The sequence below is a fragment of the Bos javanicus genome, chromosome 19 (genome assembly GCF_032452875.1).
Source record: "Bos javanicus breed banteng chromosome 19, ARS-OSU_banteng_1.0, whole genome shotgun sequence".
NCBI classification, from domain to species: Eukaryota; Metazoa; Chordata; class Mammalia; order Artiodactyla; family Bovidae; genus Bos; species Bos javanicus.
Genome location: NC_083886.1, coordinates 37,583,350 through 37,596,605, shown reverse-complemented (window position 1 = coordinate 37,596,605; position 13,256 = coordinate 37,583,350). Strand labels below are relative to the sequence as shown.

General features: G+C 56.0%; 1 protein-coding gene and 1 long non-coding RNA gene across 4 annotated transcripts; one reads left to right on the top strand and one right to left on the bottom strand.

Moving 5' to 3' along the window:
- Nucleotides 1-3,566: 3,566 nt before the first annotated feature.
- Nucleotides 3,567-12,150, top strand: EPN3 (epsin 3). 3 transcript variants are annotated; one of them, XM_061391400.1, is made up of 9 exons: nt 3,567-5,380; nt 6,334-6,452; nt 7,138-7,218; nt 7,506-7,631; nt 8,587-8,674; nt 9,142-9,411; nt 9,588-9,704; nt 9,835-10,065; nt 10,285-12,150. In XM_061391400.1, the coding sequence occupies exons 1-9, from the start codon at nt 4,843-4,845 to the stop codon at nt 10,620-10,622; spliced, it is 1,908 nt and encodes a 635-aa protein (XP_061247384.1). In that variant the 5' UTR covers nt 3,567-4,842; the 3' UTR covers nt 10,623-12,150. The 3 variants fall into 3 exon arrangements, with proteins under 3 accessions (XP_061247384.1, XP_061247383.1, XP_061247385.1); XM_061391399.1 differs by having other exon boundaries at nt 7,503-7,631; XM_061391401.1 differs by lacking the exon at nt 7,138-7,218 and having other exon boundaries at nt 7,503-7,631.
- LOC133232226 (uncharacterized) lies at nt 5,541-8,587 on the bottom strand. The gene is made up of 2 exons (XR_009731345.1): nt 7,534-8,587; nt 5,541-6,122 (listed from the first exon to the last, which is right to left on the bottom strand). It is a non-coding gene; the product is annotated as an uncharacterized LOC133232226 (long non-coding RNA).
- Nucleotides 12,151-13,256: the final 1,106 nt, after the last annotated feature.

Below are 13,256 nucleotides of genomic sequence, written 5' to 3'. Positions count from 1 at the left end.
CTTCCCTTATGCCTCTGTATCTTGAATGTAAGATCTTGATGAAGTCAGCTTATGGTCCTCCTGTGTCCCACCTGCCCTCAGATCCCCGTCCTCAGTTCCTGGAGCCATCCAGCAGGAGGTGGGAAGGGGAGGTATGGGAGGAGCAGTGGAAGAGCAAGTTGGCAGCAGGACAAGGAATGAATCGAGGTGACAGGACAGAGAGCATCACCGCTTGTGGCCCCTGCCTCCGGCCTTCGTTGACTCACACTTCCGGGAGTGTGCTTCCTAGAGCCAGGTCTTCCCAAAATGTCATCACCGTGTGTGACACAGTGTGCGACTAGGAGGAGAATCAGACCCCACGGGACCTGGGTCCCTGAGGTCCTCACCCTTCCGCTGAGTCCAAAGGCCTCATCCCAAGCCCCGAGGATTGTGAGGATCATGGTGCACTCTTAAACCCTAAAAGCCAGATCCCTTTGTCATCAGCCAGAGGTTATTCTGGATTCTAGCCTGTATATCCCCTCTTCATGTCAAACCACCTGGCCTCTTTGAGATTTTTTTCTTTTTTTCTGCTTTAAAAACAGTCTCTTAACTTTCTGCTCCCTCCCTTGCTCAGAGAAATATGAAATGGATGAGAGATGACTCTTGCTAAGAAGCACGTTGTCAGCTCCAGCTCAGACTCAGCACTGTAAATTCTTCTCTGTCAATAATAATCAGTCTGAGCCAGGCTTCCTGTGCAGAGTGGGCTCCAGCTCCCAGAGTTTGAAGAACAATTTTGCTAATGGTGGCCTCATTGACTTAAATGCTGATGCGGCACAGGGGACGGGAGACACGAAGAGTGGCTACCGTCTCCTACCCACTTGGTTTTGCATTTGACGCTTCTGATGGGACCTCATGGGCCTCAGGCGTCCTCCAGTCAAGATATGGCAGGTTTGGAGAGAGCAGGGCACTCTGAGCCTGATCCCATGTCAGAGATGCAGACAGGGCGCTGTGCCTAAAGTCCTGATGCCTCCTTCAGGGTGGCCGCAAGGACCAGAGGGAAAACCAAACAAGGCAGCAGCCCACCAAAGGGGATGGTGGTCCTGGCCCAGAGGAGGAAGGGTGGGGGGCAGTGGGTGTTGGAGCCTCCCCTCCCCAGCCCTAGTTTCCCCTGAGGAGGCAGAAGAAGGGTTAACTCACTGCAGAGTGGGGGTGAGTCCCCAGCATTGGCCCGGGATCTGTCCCTGGCAGGCAGGCTTCCCGCCTCTGAAGGTGCTGCCTGCCTGGTCAGCAGGAAGGGGTTAACACGCCCTGCGCTTCCTCCTGTGTCCTGTTACTGCTGAGGCAGACCTGCCTGGCCAGCTGAGCAACTTTCCTCCCGAGTGCTGCCTGCCGGTTAGGTGTCCGGAAACAAGTAGGCGGGGAGGCAGGGCAGTAGCCCCTTCTGTGGAGCCTGAGCCACCCTTCCGAGGGGTCTGCACCTCCTGGGAGACAGTTGGTCTTCAGGACGAGGGTCCGTGGTGGATGGCTCTGGGGATACTCCCAAGGTTGTGCCGTCCCTCTGCTGCGCAGGCTTGGAGGGTCACTGCAGAGACTGCCTGTGGCCCAGAGGCTGGGGCCAAAGGAAGCTGCATTGGAGGTAAGCTCTGGTGGTGCCTGGTATGGAAAGCTGGGGGCTTAATCTCCCTTCCAGGTCTGAGGGAGAAGGATGAGGAGGGCAGGGTCACAGAGGAATCTGGAGGCATTGCCCCCCACCCCCACCCCTCCCGAGGAAGGGGGCCTCCCGGGGCTGGCTCCCCATCCTGGGACCAGCATCTTTGGTGGCATTCCCCACAGACTCCTTCCACGCCTTCTTCTCAGCCTCTGTTGCAGCTCTAGCCTCAGGACATCCCCCCAACCCCAACTCCAGTGCCCCCAGGACACATCTACCTTTGGCCTGACTTAAGCTTAGAGCTAGCACTCACCCGACTCACTGCACCAAGGGTTAGGGCACTGCCACTCCCCGCCCTACTCAAGCGGGACCTGGTGGGAAGGGGCTGCCTCAGCAGAGGACAGGAGCGGGTGCTGGCCCATGGGGACGCACACAGTCTTTGACAAACTCATGCACATGACTCAACATATCTGGGTTCTTTCCATCTCTCTGGATCCACTCTCTGGGAATGCCATCTGCTTCCTTAGTCCTGACAGATCCCCCCACTGCTGTGGGGCCTGAGAAGAGCAGGCTCCTGTCTGCCTGTAAAGTTCTTGGTACCCCAGACACGGGAGAGAGCAGATGCTCTAGCCCCCGTGGCCTGCCCCGCCCCCTGCTGGCCCTTCTGTACCCTCCTGCCTCCCCCACCCTCCCCCATCTCTGAATTGGCCGCTCCGCTGGGCTTCTCAGTGCCCTTCCTTCCACCTGACAGGGTCTGGCTCAAGGTCACTGCGGTAATTCCATACTAGGCTGCCTGGCTGCTGCCGCTGCTGCTGCCACCGCCTTATCAGCTGCTGGGTTTCTGTTTCACTCCCTTTTATTTCTGGGCATATTGTGTTCGATAAAACCCTTTGCTTGTAACACTGCTGGCAGCCCTCCCAGCCACCCCTCCTGAGGTCCTTCCTCTCCTTCTCCCTCCCCTTCTTGCTCCCTGGGCCTCACCCTGCCTTCTCTTCCTCCCTACCGCTTCCCCTCAAACTTCAGTGGGGGTGGAGCCTCCTGGTATTTCTGATTCCTCCCTTAGCCCCACTTGGGCAGAGATGTGCAGAGAAGGCTCCTCCATTCCCACCTCCTAGGAGGAAAGTTCAAGCAGACCCGCAGGGCCCACACAGAGGGTCCCCTCCCACTACCCCAGGCCAAGCAGGAGGGCCAGGGCTCCTGGTGGAGTCAGGATGCCCGACTGGTTCTCCTGGTTTCAGTGGCCAGCCCTGGGAGAGGCTTGTACTCAGGCGGGCTCTAGGGCACAATTATTTCTCATCTTGACTCTTGTCACCTGTCAGCCCACAGGTTGGGGAGGTAAAGACAGGTCTGAGTCACTAGTGACGGGGAGGGCAGGCATTAAACGAGCGCTGGCCAGGGCATCCTCAAAGAAGGCCTGTCGCTGGGACAGAAAGACAGCAGACTGAAGGTAAGCCCATCCTCAGCCAGTGCTCTCTGTCCTGCCTGTGCTTTGGGTCCTATGCTTTGGGCCCAGGCTCTCCCGAGCACAACTGGTCCTGATGAAAACTCCAAAGACTTTGAGCGGTGCCCAGGTTGGCAAGGCTGGCTGGAGAGTTGAGGTTGGTTGGGGGGGGTGGTTTGAGGCTGGCTGGAGGGACAGTTGTTTGTTGGGGGGTGGGGGTGGGGAGCAGGGGTCGAGAAGCTCCTTCCAACTCCTGCTGAGTCCCAGGGTAGAGTTGAGAAGCACAGTCTCCATGGGTGGTGCTGGAGGGTTTGGGTGGAGGCCAGGTCCAGTCATGGTGATTGTGTGTGTGTGTGCTCATTCCGGAGGAACAGTGGTGGCAAGGGGAGGGGATTTGGGTTTTGGTTTCTGGTAGGGTCCTAGAAGAAACTTTCTCTGTCTTGGGCCTGGGGGTGGAGGCCAGGTCCAGTCATGGTGATTGTGTGTGTGTGTGCTCATTCCGGAGGAACAGTGGTGGCAAGGGGAGGGGATTTGGGTTTTGGTTTCTGGTAGGGTCCTAGAAGAAACTTTCTCTGTCTTGGGCCTGGTTCTGAGGTTGTGGGGAGGGCAGTGGGCTGGCCCTAATCTTTCCTCAGCTGGGAGATCAGAGGTCTGTCATGGGCCCAGGGCCTTGGGGGTTTGGGAAACCCAGACTGACCTTGCCCTCAGGTCATTTCATTTTGGCTGAGAAGGTAGGACTGAGACAATAAAGCAACCAGGTGAATTAGTTACAAAACTGGTGATGCTGACAATAAGTACTGCATTTGTCTTCTGATACGTACGTGCTAGTCCCAGCTAAGCCAGCCATGGTGACTGTGGGCATGCCATACCCCTCTCTGGCTTCAGTGTGTACAGTGGGTCCTCTTTGGAGGCAGCCTCCCCCAGATGCTCCTTCCTTGCCTTGCTGCCTCATTCCTCCTCACTCTTCCCTTTGAATCTCAGATCTCAGCTCAGTCATCACCTTCTCTGGGAAAGCGCTCTTGATTTTCCTAGCTTGAGTATTCCTGTGCTCCTCGGCACTCGCATGTTGGACGGTGATTGCCTGTACCCTCTCAACAGGACGTGGGTGGGCCAAGACTTGTACTCTACGCTTGCCATAGTGCCTGGCTCAGAGAAGTCCCCAGGAAATTGGTGTTGAATGAATCAAGCTACAAAAATAAATGATATAAAAAGAGGAAAGTGAGGATGGAGAAGCTGGAAGGATCGGTCTTAAGCCCAATCCCAGCAGAAACAGGAGAGTCAGCGAGGTACAAGCAAAGCAAGCAGGAGTTCCTTGGGGCTTACTTTTGTGTCCCTGACTAAGGGCAAAGGCTGTGGAACATATCTGCCTGGGTTAATCCTGGCTTTGCATTCCCCAGCTCTGTGATCTTAGACAAGTCATTTAATTCGTCTCTGACTTGTTCCCCATCTTTGAATGAAAACAATAATATCTTCGTAGGTGTGATTGTGAAGATGAATGAGCACACAAAGATAAAAGTACTTCCTGAATAATAAGTAAAATAAGAAAAATAAGTGCCTGCCAAAGGCTGTTCCTGGCAGCAGGGACTTTAGTCGTTGGCTGAGTGGGGCCAGTGAGGTGGGCCATTATCCCTGAGCTCCAGACCCTCTCTTCCTCTGACCCATGTGGAAGCCAAGGACACAGCTGCCCTGCTGAGAGCACAGTGGCGCACCCTTGGAGACCGTGACCTCAGGACAGTGGCCCTTGGCCCTCCACCTCTGGCTGGGGCGGGGGCCGCCCATCTCCAAGCCCTCGGCCATGACGACGTCAGCACTGCGGCGCCAGGTGAAGAACATCGTGCACAACTACTCAGAGGCAGAGATCAAGGTGCGTGAGGCCACCAGCAATGACCCCTGGGGTCCACCTAGCTCGCTCATGTCCGAGATTGCCGATCTGACCTTCAACACGGTGGCCTTTGCCGAGGTCATGGGCATGCTGTGGCGGCGGCTCAATGACAGTGGCAAAAATTGGCGGCATGTGTACAAGGCGCTGACGTTGCTGGACTACCTGCTCAAGACAGGCTCTGAGCGGGTGGCCCACCAGTGCCGGGAGAACCTCTACACCATCCAGACACTCAAAGACTTCCAGTACGTCGACCGCGATGGCAAAGACCAGGGCGTGAACGTGCGCGAGAAGGTCAAGCAGGTGATGGCCCTGCTCAAGGATGAAGAGCGCCTTCGGCAGGAGCGCACCCATGCCCTCAAGACCAAGGAGCGCATGGCACTGGAGGGCACGGGCATCAGCAGCGGGCAACTTGGCCTCAGCCGTGCACGTGGTTCTCCATCCTCCTACAACTGTGAGTCCAGGGCATGGCTGGGGACAGGGAGGCCTCCCGAGTTCTGACTCTGGCTCTGTGACCCCCAGCTGTAGATAAGAATCCCCCACTTAGAGGTATGTCTGAAGATTCCCTGAGATAAAGAGGGTAACATGCCCGCACACAGTAGGTGCCCAACAAGTCCATGTGAACAATGATGTTATTTATTATAGGTTTGTTATTGTTAACTCCTGCCTGGTGGGGGGTGGAGGCAGAAGCACAGGCTCAGTCCTTATTCTGCCCCTTCCAAGCCATGAGATCTCTGCCAACCAGCTCTCTGAATCTCAGTTTCCTCATCCTTAAAGTAGGGATAAACTAATCTGTCTCCATTGTCCAATTTGAGGATTAAATGAGACCAAGCCCAGGAGTGCCCTCGACCCTGTGCTCAGACAGGCAGCACACGGTGCTGCAGAGTAGCATTCCTCTTGAACCCACAGCTCAAGGGCACTGCTCTTGAAAATCGGGGCAGCTGCATACGCCACTCTCCTCCCCGAGAAGAGGGGCACTTCCCTGATCTGAGGGCACTCAGAATGGCCTTCCTTAACGATGTGCTGAGGGCTTGGAGAGCTGTGACCTTGACTGAGTGCAACCTCTTGCCCTTCCACTACACTTGACCCTGAGCTGGATGGGGCGCAGCTGAAAGAGTCCAGGAACTTGAATCAGGGGACCTGGGTTCAACTTGCTGCAGGACCTTGGCCAGGTACCCCTCAGAGCTGTTGCATCTCTGTAAAGGAAGGATTGGAATCTTACTGGGGTGAAATGGAGGCCCTGCAGAAAGTGCCAAGCATACTGCTTGACCCCTTGGGGCCCGAGACTGGCAGTTGCTCCTCTCCCCTTCAGTTTCCCTGTCTGAGCTTTAGCTTCCTGGTGAGGGGGGCGGCAGGGGAGCCCATGAGGACCTGCATGGTTACGGAAGCCACGATGGGTCGTTGCAGCCTCCTCCTCATCCCCCCGCTACACCTCAGACCTGGAGCAGGCCCGGCCCCAGACATCGGGAGAAGAGGAGCTGCAGCTACAGCTAGCCTTGGCCATGAGCCGAGAGGAGGCTGAGAAGGTGAGGCCCCTCCTGGGGCACCTGGGGGATGGGGCGAGGGGGACTGGAGGAGGGATGGGTGCCTGGATGCCTCACACCTTTGATTCTTGGGCTTCCCTACTCTGGGCCCCAAAGCCCTAGTCCTGCTCCCAAGGACAGCACAGGGCCTGTGTCCCTTGGGTTGGGTTACTGGGACTGGGGTCTGACTCCTTACCCTGGGAGTGGGGTCCTCTCTGACTGGGCGTGGTAGGGGTAGTGTGTGTGTGGTGGGTTGGGAGTACCTGTTTGTCACATGGGCCTGCTGTCACCTCATGGAGGGGAAGGGGTGAGTGTGATGGCAGACACCTTCCTAGGAGACACAGAAATATGCTGCCCCCATCAGCTATTCTTGTGGGGGTCCAGGGACAGCCTACCTGACAGCCTCCTCTCTGCCATTGCCTCTGTGGATCCAGGCAGATTTGACAGGGCTCACACAGCAGGGCCTGGGGAGCACTCAGGGTCCCAGAAGAGCATGATTCTTCTTTTTAAACTGCATCTCAGATCCAGATCCAGGCAGGGAGCAGACTACGCTCACACTGCTGTCTGGGGGCAGGCTGCCCACAGCCGCTCAGGGTGGGCACTTCTCTTACCTGCACAGGGCGATGTTGCCTTTTGGCCCAGGTAGGAGCTCTGGGCCAAGTTCACCCCCTCTCTTCCTCCCTCGCAGCCGGTTCCCCCAACCTCCCACAGGGACGAGGACTTGCAACTGCAGCTGGCTCTGCACCTGAGCCGGCAGGAGCAGGAGAAGGTAGTGGGCTAAGCCACCCATGCCAGTGCTGGTGAGGTGCTGGTGGAGGCGCTGGTGAGGTGCTGGTGAGGTGCTGGTGGAGGTGCTGGTGAGGTGCTACGCGGGTACTAACCAGGCTCTTCCATCTCCCTGCGGTGGACCAGGCTCTTCCACCTCCCTGCAGTGGTCCTGCTGCCCCTGACCTCAGGGCACCTCCCAGCCTGCACTCTTCTTGACCCTAGCTCAGGTCCTCTCAAGTCTAGCACGGGCAGCTCATGCTTTCCTCACTCTGGTGCCTTCTGCAGGAGGTGAGGTCCTGGCAGGGAGATGACTCACCTGTGGCCAATGGTGCTGGAGCTGGAGCCCCTCGTCGTTGGGACAGAGAGCTTGAAAGAGGAGAGAGAGAGGAGGAGGAGAAGCTGAAAACCAGCCAGGTAGAGTAGTCTCGGGGCCATGGGTTAGCAGAGCTGGGAGATGAATTGGGTTAAATATTTATAAAGAGTGTAGAACAGTGCTTGGTATATAGTAAGCACCACTTAATGTTTATTCAGTGAAAATAAGGGTAGAGGAGATGTAGCAGACTGAGGTCCCATCCCGCATGGGCTGGTGACTGAGCTGGTGGCAAACTGGGGTGCAAAACATCCTGATGTGCGATGCCGGGTTTGGATTCTGTATTTGCTGCCATTTACTTTACAACTCAGGGCATGTCATTGTCTTAGCCTCAGTTTCCTCCATTCAAGTGTGCCGGTTGGACAGTTCCAACTCTGACATTCTAGGAGCATGTGATACTGTGGATCAAGACTGAGAGTAGCCTCAGGTATATGGTACTGAAAACATCTTGGGCTCGTGCACATGGTGTCCATGGTGGAAGAATGTGTAGCTGCTGGTAGCAAGGCTACCCTCCAAAACTGCTCATGCTACTCTTGGGATGTCTCTGTACTCTTTCAGCCAATGTTCACGGTGGCAAATTTCTTTTGGACATGGACTAAGGGAAGTAGGCTTATCATAAAATGTGTCTTACCACTGATGGGCTGAGGGGCAGGACAGCCAAGGAAGGGGTCAGGCAGGCTTGCCTTCCATCCCAGCTCTCCCTCTCCCTGGCTGTGTGACTTTAAGCAATTGCCCTCTTAGCCCAAGCTAGCACATCTGTAAAATGGGCACCCCAACAACCTTCCCTAATCACAGCTCAGGTTGTTAGGAAAATCAGACACTAAACGGATGAGGAAACATTTTATAAACGGGAAAGCACTCTACAGAGGCAAGGGATCATTAATAGATGTTTGTGGAATGAGTAAAGGAGAATGAGCTGGAGGGAGGATGACAGATCAGGGCCCGCCCTTCCTCTGGGCCCCGCCTTCTCTTGAGCATGGCTGCCTCTCCCCTCAACAGTCCTCCAGCCTCGACTTGGTGGACATCTTCGCATCAGCTTCAACCCTGCCCTCCACACACTGCTCTGCTGACCCATGGGACATCCCAGGTGGGCATGCAGGGCTGCAAAGGGCTCCCAGGCTGGCCCCCGAGAGCCCCTTCCCTCCCAGACACTTGCTGGCATTCCTTCCCACAGCTGAGGGCCACTAGGCACATCATTCACCTCTCTGAGCCTCAGCTTCTTCTGTGCCTTGCAGTTGGAGTGAGGGAGGGGACACCTCTAAGGAACTCAGATTTTGGGAAACTCAGAAATGTTCTCTTGTTGCTTCTGGTCACCCTGAGTTTCCTGGCCCAGCCTGTCCCTGACTGGGAATGCGGCCTGAGCTGCCCATGCCTGGAGGTCCAGAATCCTAGGATGAACTTGCTGAATATGGGCTTCAGCTCACTGGGTGGTCCTGAGTCTGCATCCCATGTGTGAAGGGCCCTTGTCCTCCCAAACTGGTGTAGGTAACTGGGAAGGCCCTGGCCTGGGGGTCTGAGTGGCCTGGAGTCACATCTGTGCTATCCCCATTTCAGGTCTCAGGCCTAACACAGAGCCCAGTGGCTCATCATGGGGGCCTTCGGCAGACCCCTGGTCTCCAGTTCCCTCAGGAAGTATCATGTCCCAGAGCCAGCCCTGGGACTTGCCTCCCGTGCTCTCCTCCTCTGAGCCCTGGGGCCGGACCCCAGTGCTGCCTGCTGGACCACCCACCACAGACTTCTGGGCACAGAACTCCCCCCACCACAAACTCCCCAACAATGGAGCCAAACCCTGGGGGAACCTGGTAGAGACCTTCAACACACCTGGTAAGTAGAGGGTCAAAGGGTGTGGGTGAGGGGCTGGAGGACTTCTGGGCCCCCCTCCCTCCAGTGCCAAAGGGCAACAGATCCTGTGCTAGGAGGGCAACTTGCCTGGAAAGGGGCCAGCCCAGTGCTTGCCCTTTCTGCCAGCCCATCTCATCTTCCTTTTTCTCCTTGGCTAGCGTTAGATGGTTCTTCGACCTTTGACCCATTGGCCAAGCCTCCAGTATCCACAGAGACCAAGGAAGGGCTAGAATGCACCCAGGCTCTGCCCTCTGGGAAGCCCAGCAGTCCTGTGGGTAAGCAGGAAGCAGGGAATGACTGCAACTGTGGGGAAAGATGGGCCCCCAGCACCGGCCTCAGCCTTCTACCTCTCACAGAGTGACCATTCACTCTCCCTACCAACAAGCCCTATCATTTCTATTCCAGAGCTGGACCTGTTTGGAGACCACACCCCCAGTGTCAAGCAAAATGGCACAAAGGAGCCAGATGCCTTTGACCTGGATGTACTAGGGGAAGCACTAGCCCAGTCCAGCAGGGACACCCCAGCACGCCGGACTCCTGAGTCCTTCCTGGGCCCCTCAGCCTCCTCCTTGGTCAACCTTGACTCATTAGTCAAGGTGCCCCAGGCTGTAAAGACCAGGAACCCCTTTCTAACAGGTAGGACACTCCCTTGTCCCTGCTGGGTCTCCACACTGGGGTCCCCTACTCTCTCTGTTTCTCCCTTCAGAGCCCAACCCCTGCCTTAAAATCTTAGCTCTTTTTTTTCCTGTTTCTAAGACCTCAGATCTTGCTACCTTGCCCCCCTCCCCCCCTCCCCACTTCGGACTATGTCCCCTTGGCCCGCTCCAAGTCCCCCAACCCACCCTTGTTCCGCAGGTCTCAGCACTCCATCCCCCACCAACCCGTTCGGCGGGGGCGATCAAAGCAGGCGGACTCTGAACCAGATGCGCACAGGATCGCCAGCGTTGAGCCTGACGGCCGGTGGGCCGATCGGGGCGCCCTTTGGCTCCATGACCTACAGTGCCTCCCTGCCCCTCCCGCTCAGCAGCGTGCCGGCCGGCGTGACCCTCCCTGCCTCGGTCAGCGTTTTCCCCCAAGCCCGCGCCTTCACGCCACCGCCCTCCGGGAGCCTGCCACAGCCTCTGCTGCCCACCTCGGGCTCCGCCGGACCGCTCAACCAGACCCCTCTGACGGATACCAACCCTTTCCTTTGAGCAACGGCCCCGCCCCCGGCCGCCAGCGCGTGCGCGCGATGCCCCGCCCCCGCCCTGCGCTGATAACACTGGGCCCCGCCCCCTGGGGCGGAGCTTCCATGCCAGGACCCGCCCCGGGAAGGAGGAAGGAAGGCTGAGACTCCGCCCAGAGACAGATCTGGACTCTGCCCCCAGCTTCCGCGGACGCTTAGCAGCTCCCGGAGCTGCAGACTTCACTGGGGCGGAGAGTACGCCCCGTAATAAAGACTGGAATGCATGTCCTCAGCTCTCACCAAGTGGACTTTTTGCCGGGCGTGGCGGCCAGGTCTGGACGACAGCTTGAATCACTGGCTACCCTGGAAATGACTGCTCCACAATGTGGGGCACAAAAATGCTCCCACTTCCCATACAGCCCCCTCAGCCTAGCACCTTCGCTTGTCCATGCTCCTGAGACTCTCTCTCAGTCATTCGATCATTTCATCCATTTATCACACAGCGGCGCGGGGAATAATCTAAAAGCAAAGGACAATAGGCAGTTGTTCCCTTGCACAATCATTATGTGCTAAGCACCTTAGACCGATTATTTCATTTAATCCTTGCATCAGTATTCTGAGGTAGATAATATTACTCCCATTCAGGACCAGCTACATAATTAGTGCAAAGTAAAAATGTGGGGCCCCTTGTTCAAAATTGAGTTAAGAATATCAAAATGGGAGCAGCAGAGCATTAGACCAAGGGCAAAGCCCTTGGCCCTGCTCCTTCTTTATAGGTGAGGTTCAGAGAGGTTAAGCAGCGTGCTTAAAGTCACAAAGCTGGCAGAGTAGGGCTGGGATTCCAAGTCAGGGGACCTGGCTCCTCTGCTCTGAGCTCCCATGCTGGGCCCCAGTATTCACAAATATTGACTGGCTGCTGTGGACAAAGCACTGGGCTCATCTCAGGAGGGACTCAAGAATTGCTAAGTGCACAGTCTCCAGGAGCTCAGAACCCACACGGGCAAGCCTGGTCCAGGAGCCCCCAAATCCTTTGTTTTACTGACTCACCTTAAATCTGGTTCTTCTTCCTCTCTTCACCAGGACTGGCAAAAAACTCAATTTCAAGCATGACCCCTCCTAGGGGGCTGGTGTAGATCAGAAACCCGGGGAGGAGCAGAGCCTATTCCCTCGTCCTGAGGGCCACCATAGTCACCCTTATTCCTTTTCTACTCAATGCTCCCCCCAACCACGGGCACTGGTGTGGTCTTCAGTGTTCAGGGGCTAGCCCTGCAGGACGCAGGCCTTTTGGGGGCCTGAGGTAAAATGTCCTTCCACAGGCCAGAAACAGCAAAGTTGAGGGGAGGACACAGTGCTGGTCTTCTTCCTAAGGTAGGGGTGGGGAGAGGAGCTGCTTTGCTTTTCGGAGGGAGGTAGTCCCACCGTAGCTGTTACAGACAGGGTGGACGAGAGCATCTACTTAGGAGTAGGACTGACCGTTCAAAACTGCTCTAAGGTTTCCATTTAATCACTTATAAGTGGTTATGCTCTTTGACCTTGAGTAAATAACTTAACCTCTCTATGACTGTGCCTCCATTTCCTTATTTGTCAGATGAGGACAAGAGTTCCTTCCTTATGAAGTGGTTGTGTGGTTCCTCCCAGGCCAGTGTCCAATTCAGCCCAGGGTCCACCCTGTTCAGAGACTAACCTTGAAGAATGAATCTGCTACACCCCTCATTCCTGGTTTTGCCAGGCAGTACCCAGACCCATCTGACTTCTGCACAAATCTGGGAGATCTCCATCCTTCACGGTCACTGACCCACCTTTCACCCTTCCTCAGCCTGGGTCTCCTCTTGTTAACTGGCTCTCCCTGTGGACACCACTTACGTGAGGATTCCCAAGGGGTGCTATTTTGCCTCCCACCATGAGGAAGTTGGTAATCTGGCTCCTTATCTTGCTCGGGACCATCTACTGCCTGGCAGACCCCTCCCCCCTTGGACGTTAGAACCCCTGGGCATCCTGCCTCCTCCCACGTGGGGCTGTGCTCCACCTCATTCTTGCCATGCTCCAGCCTTGGCTCATGGTCTTCTCACCCAAATCTTGCTCAGTCTTGTATGACTCCACTATCCAAGACGATGACCTCACCTCACCACCCCCTGACGTCTCAGCTGCTCTTACATCTGGTCACATTTAGGTCTTGTCATCATCCCAGATTCCTCCACATTAAAGGCAGACTTCCTGTTCTCTGATCTTAACCTCATTCCTTCCAGGAAGCATGCATACCAGGGTCTCCCACCTGCTGACACTTCCATCACCCCACTATCCCAGTTTCTCAGAGATCTCTCTCCTCCACATCATCAAATGCTTTCTCTCAACTGAATCCTTCCCCATGATATTTGTCATAATTAATCCTATCCATCTTGAGAGTGTCTTTCCATCTTTCCCCTCACATCAAGTGCCCATCATCTCTATGTCCCCTTTCCCCTCCCTCCTCAGCCCGCTCCAATCAGCTTCTACTGTCAGCCTCACCTCCTGGAGCACATCTGCTATGTCCACCAATGGCCTCCACGTAGCCGAAGCTACTGGACCTTTTTCGGTCCCGTCCCAGTCGGCTTCTCTGAAGTCTGACTCTCCCTCCCTGCGACTCTGGCCCTTTGCCTTTGAGACAACACCCTCTCCTGGTTTT

What these genes read in the sequence shown, in the direction of transcription:
- EPN3 (XM_061391399.1), top strand. Translation starts at nt 4,843, where the DNA reads ATGACGACGTCAGCACTGCGGCGCCAGGTGAAGAACATCGTGCACAAC. An exon ending in TTCTCCATCCTCCTACAACT is followed by an intron (nt 5,381 to 6,333) that starts GTGAGTCCAGGG and finishes GGGTCGTTGCAG; the next exon opens with CCTCCTCCTCATCCCCCCGC. An exon ending in CAGGAACCCCTTTCTAACAG is followed by an intron (nt 10,066 to 10,284) that starts GTAGGACACTCC and finishes CTTGTTCCGCAG; the next exon opens with GTCTCAGCACTCCATCCCCC.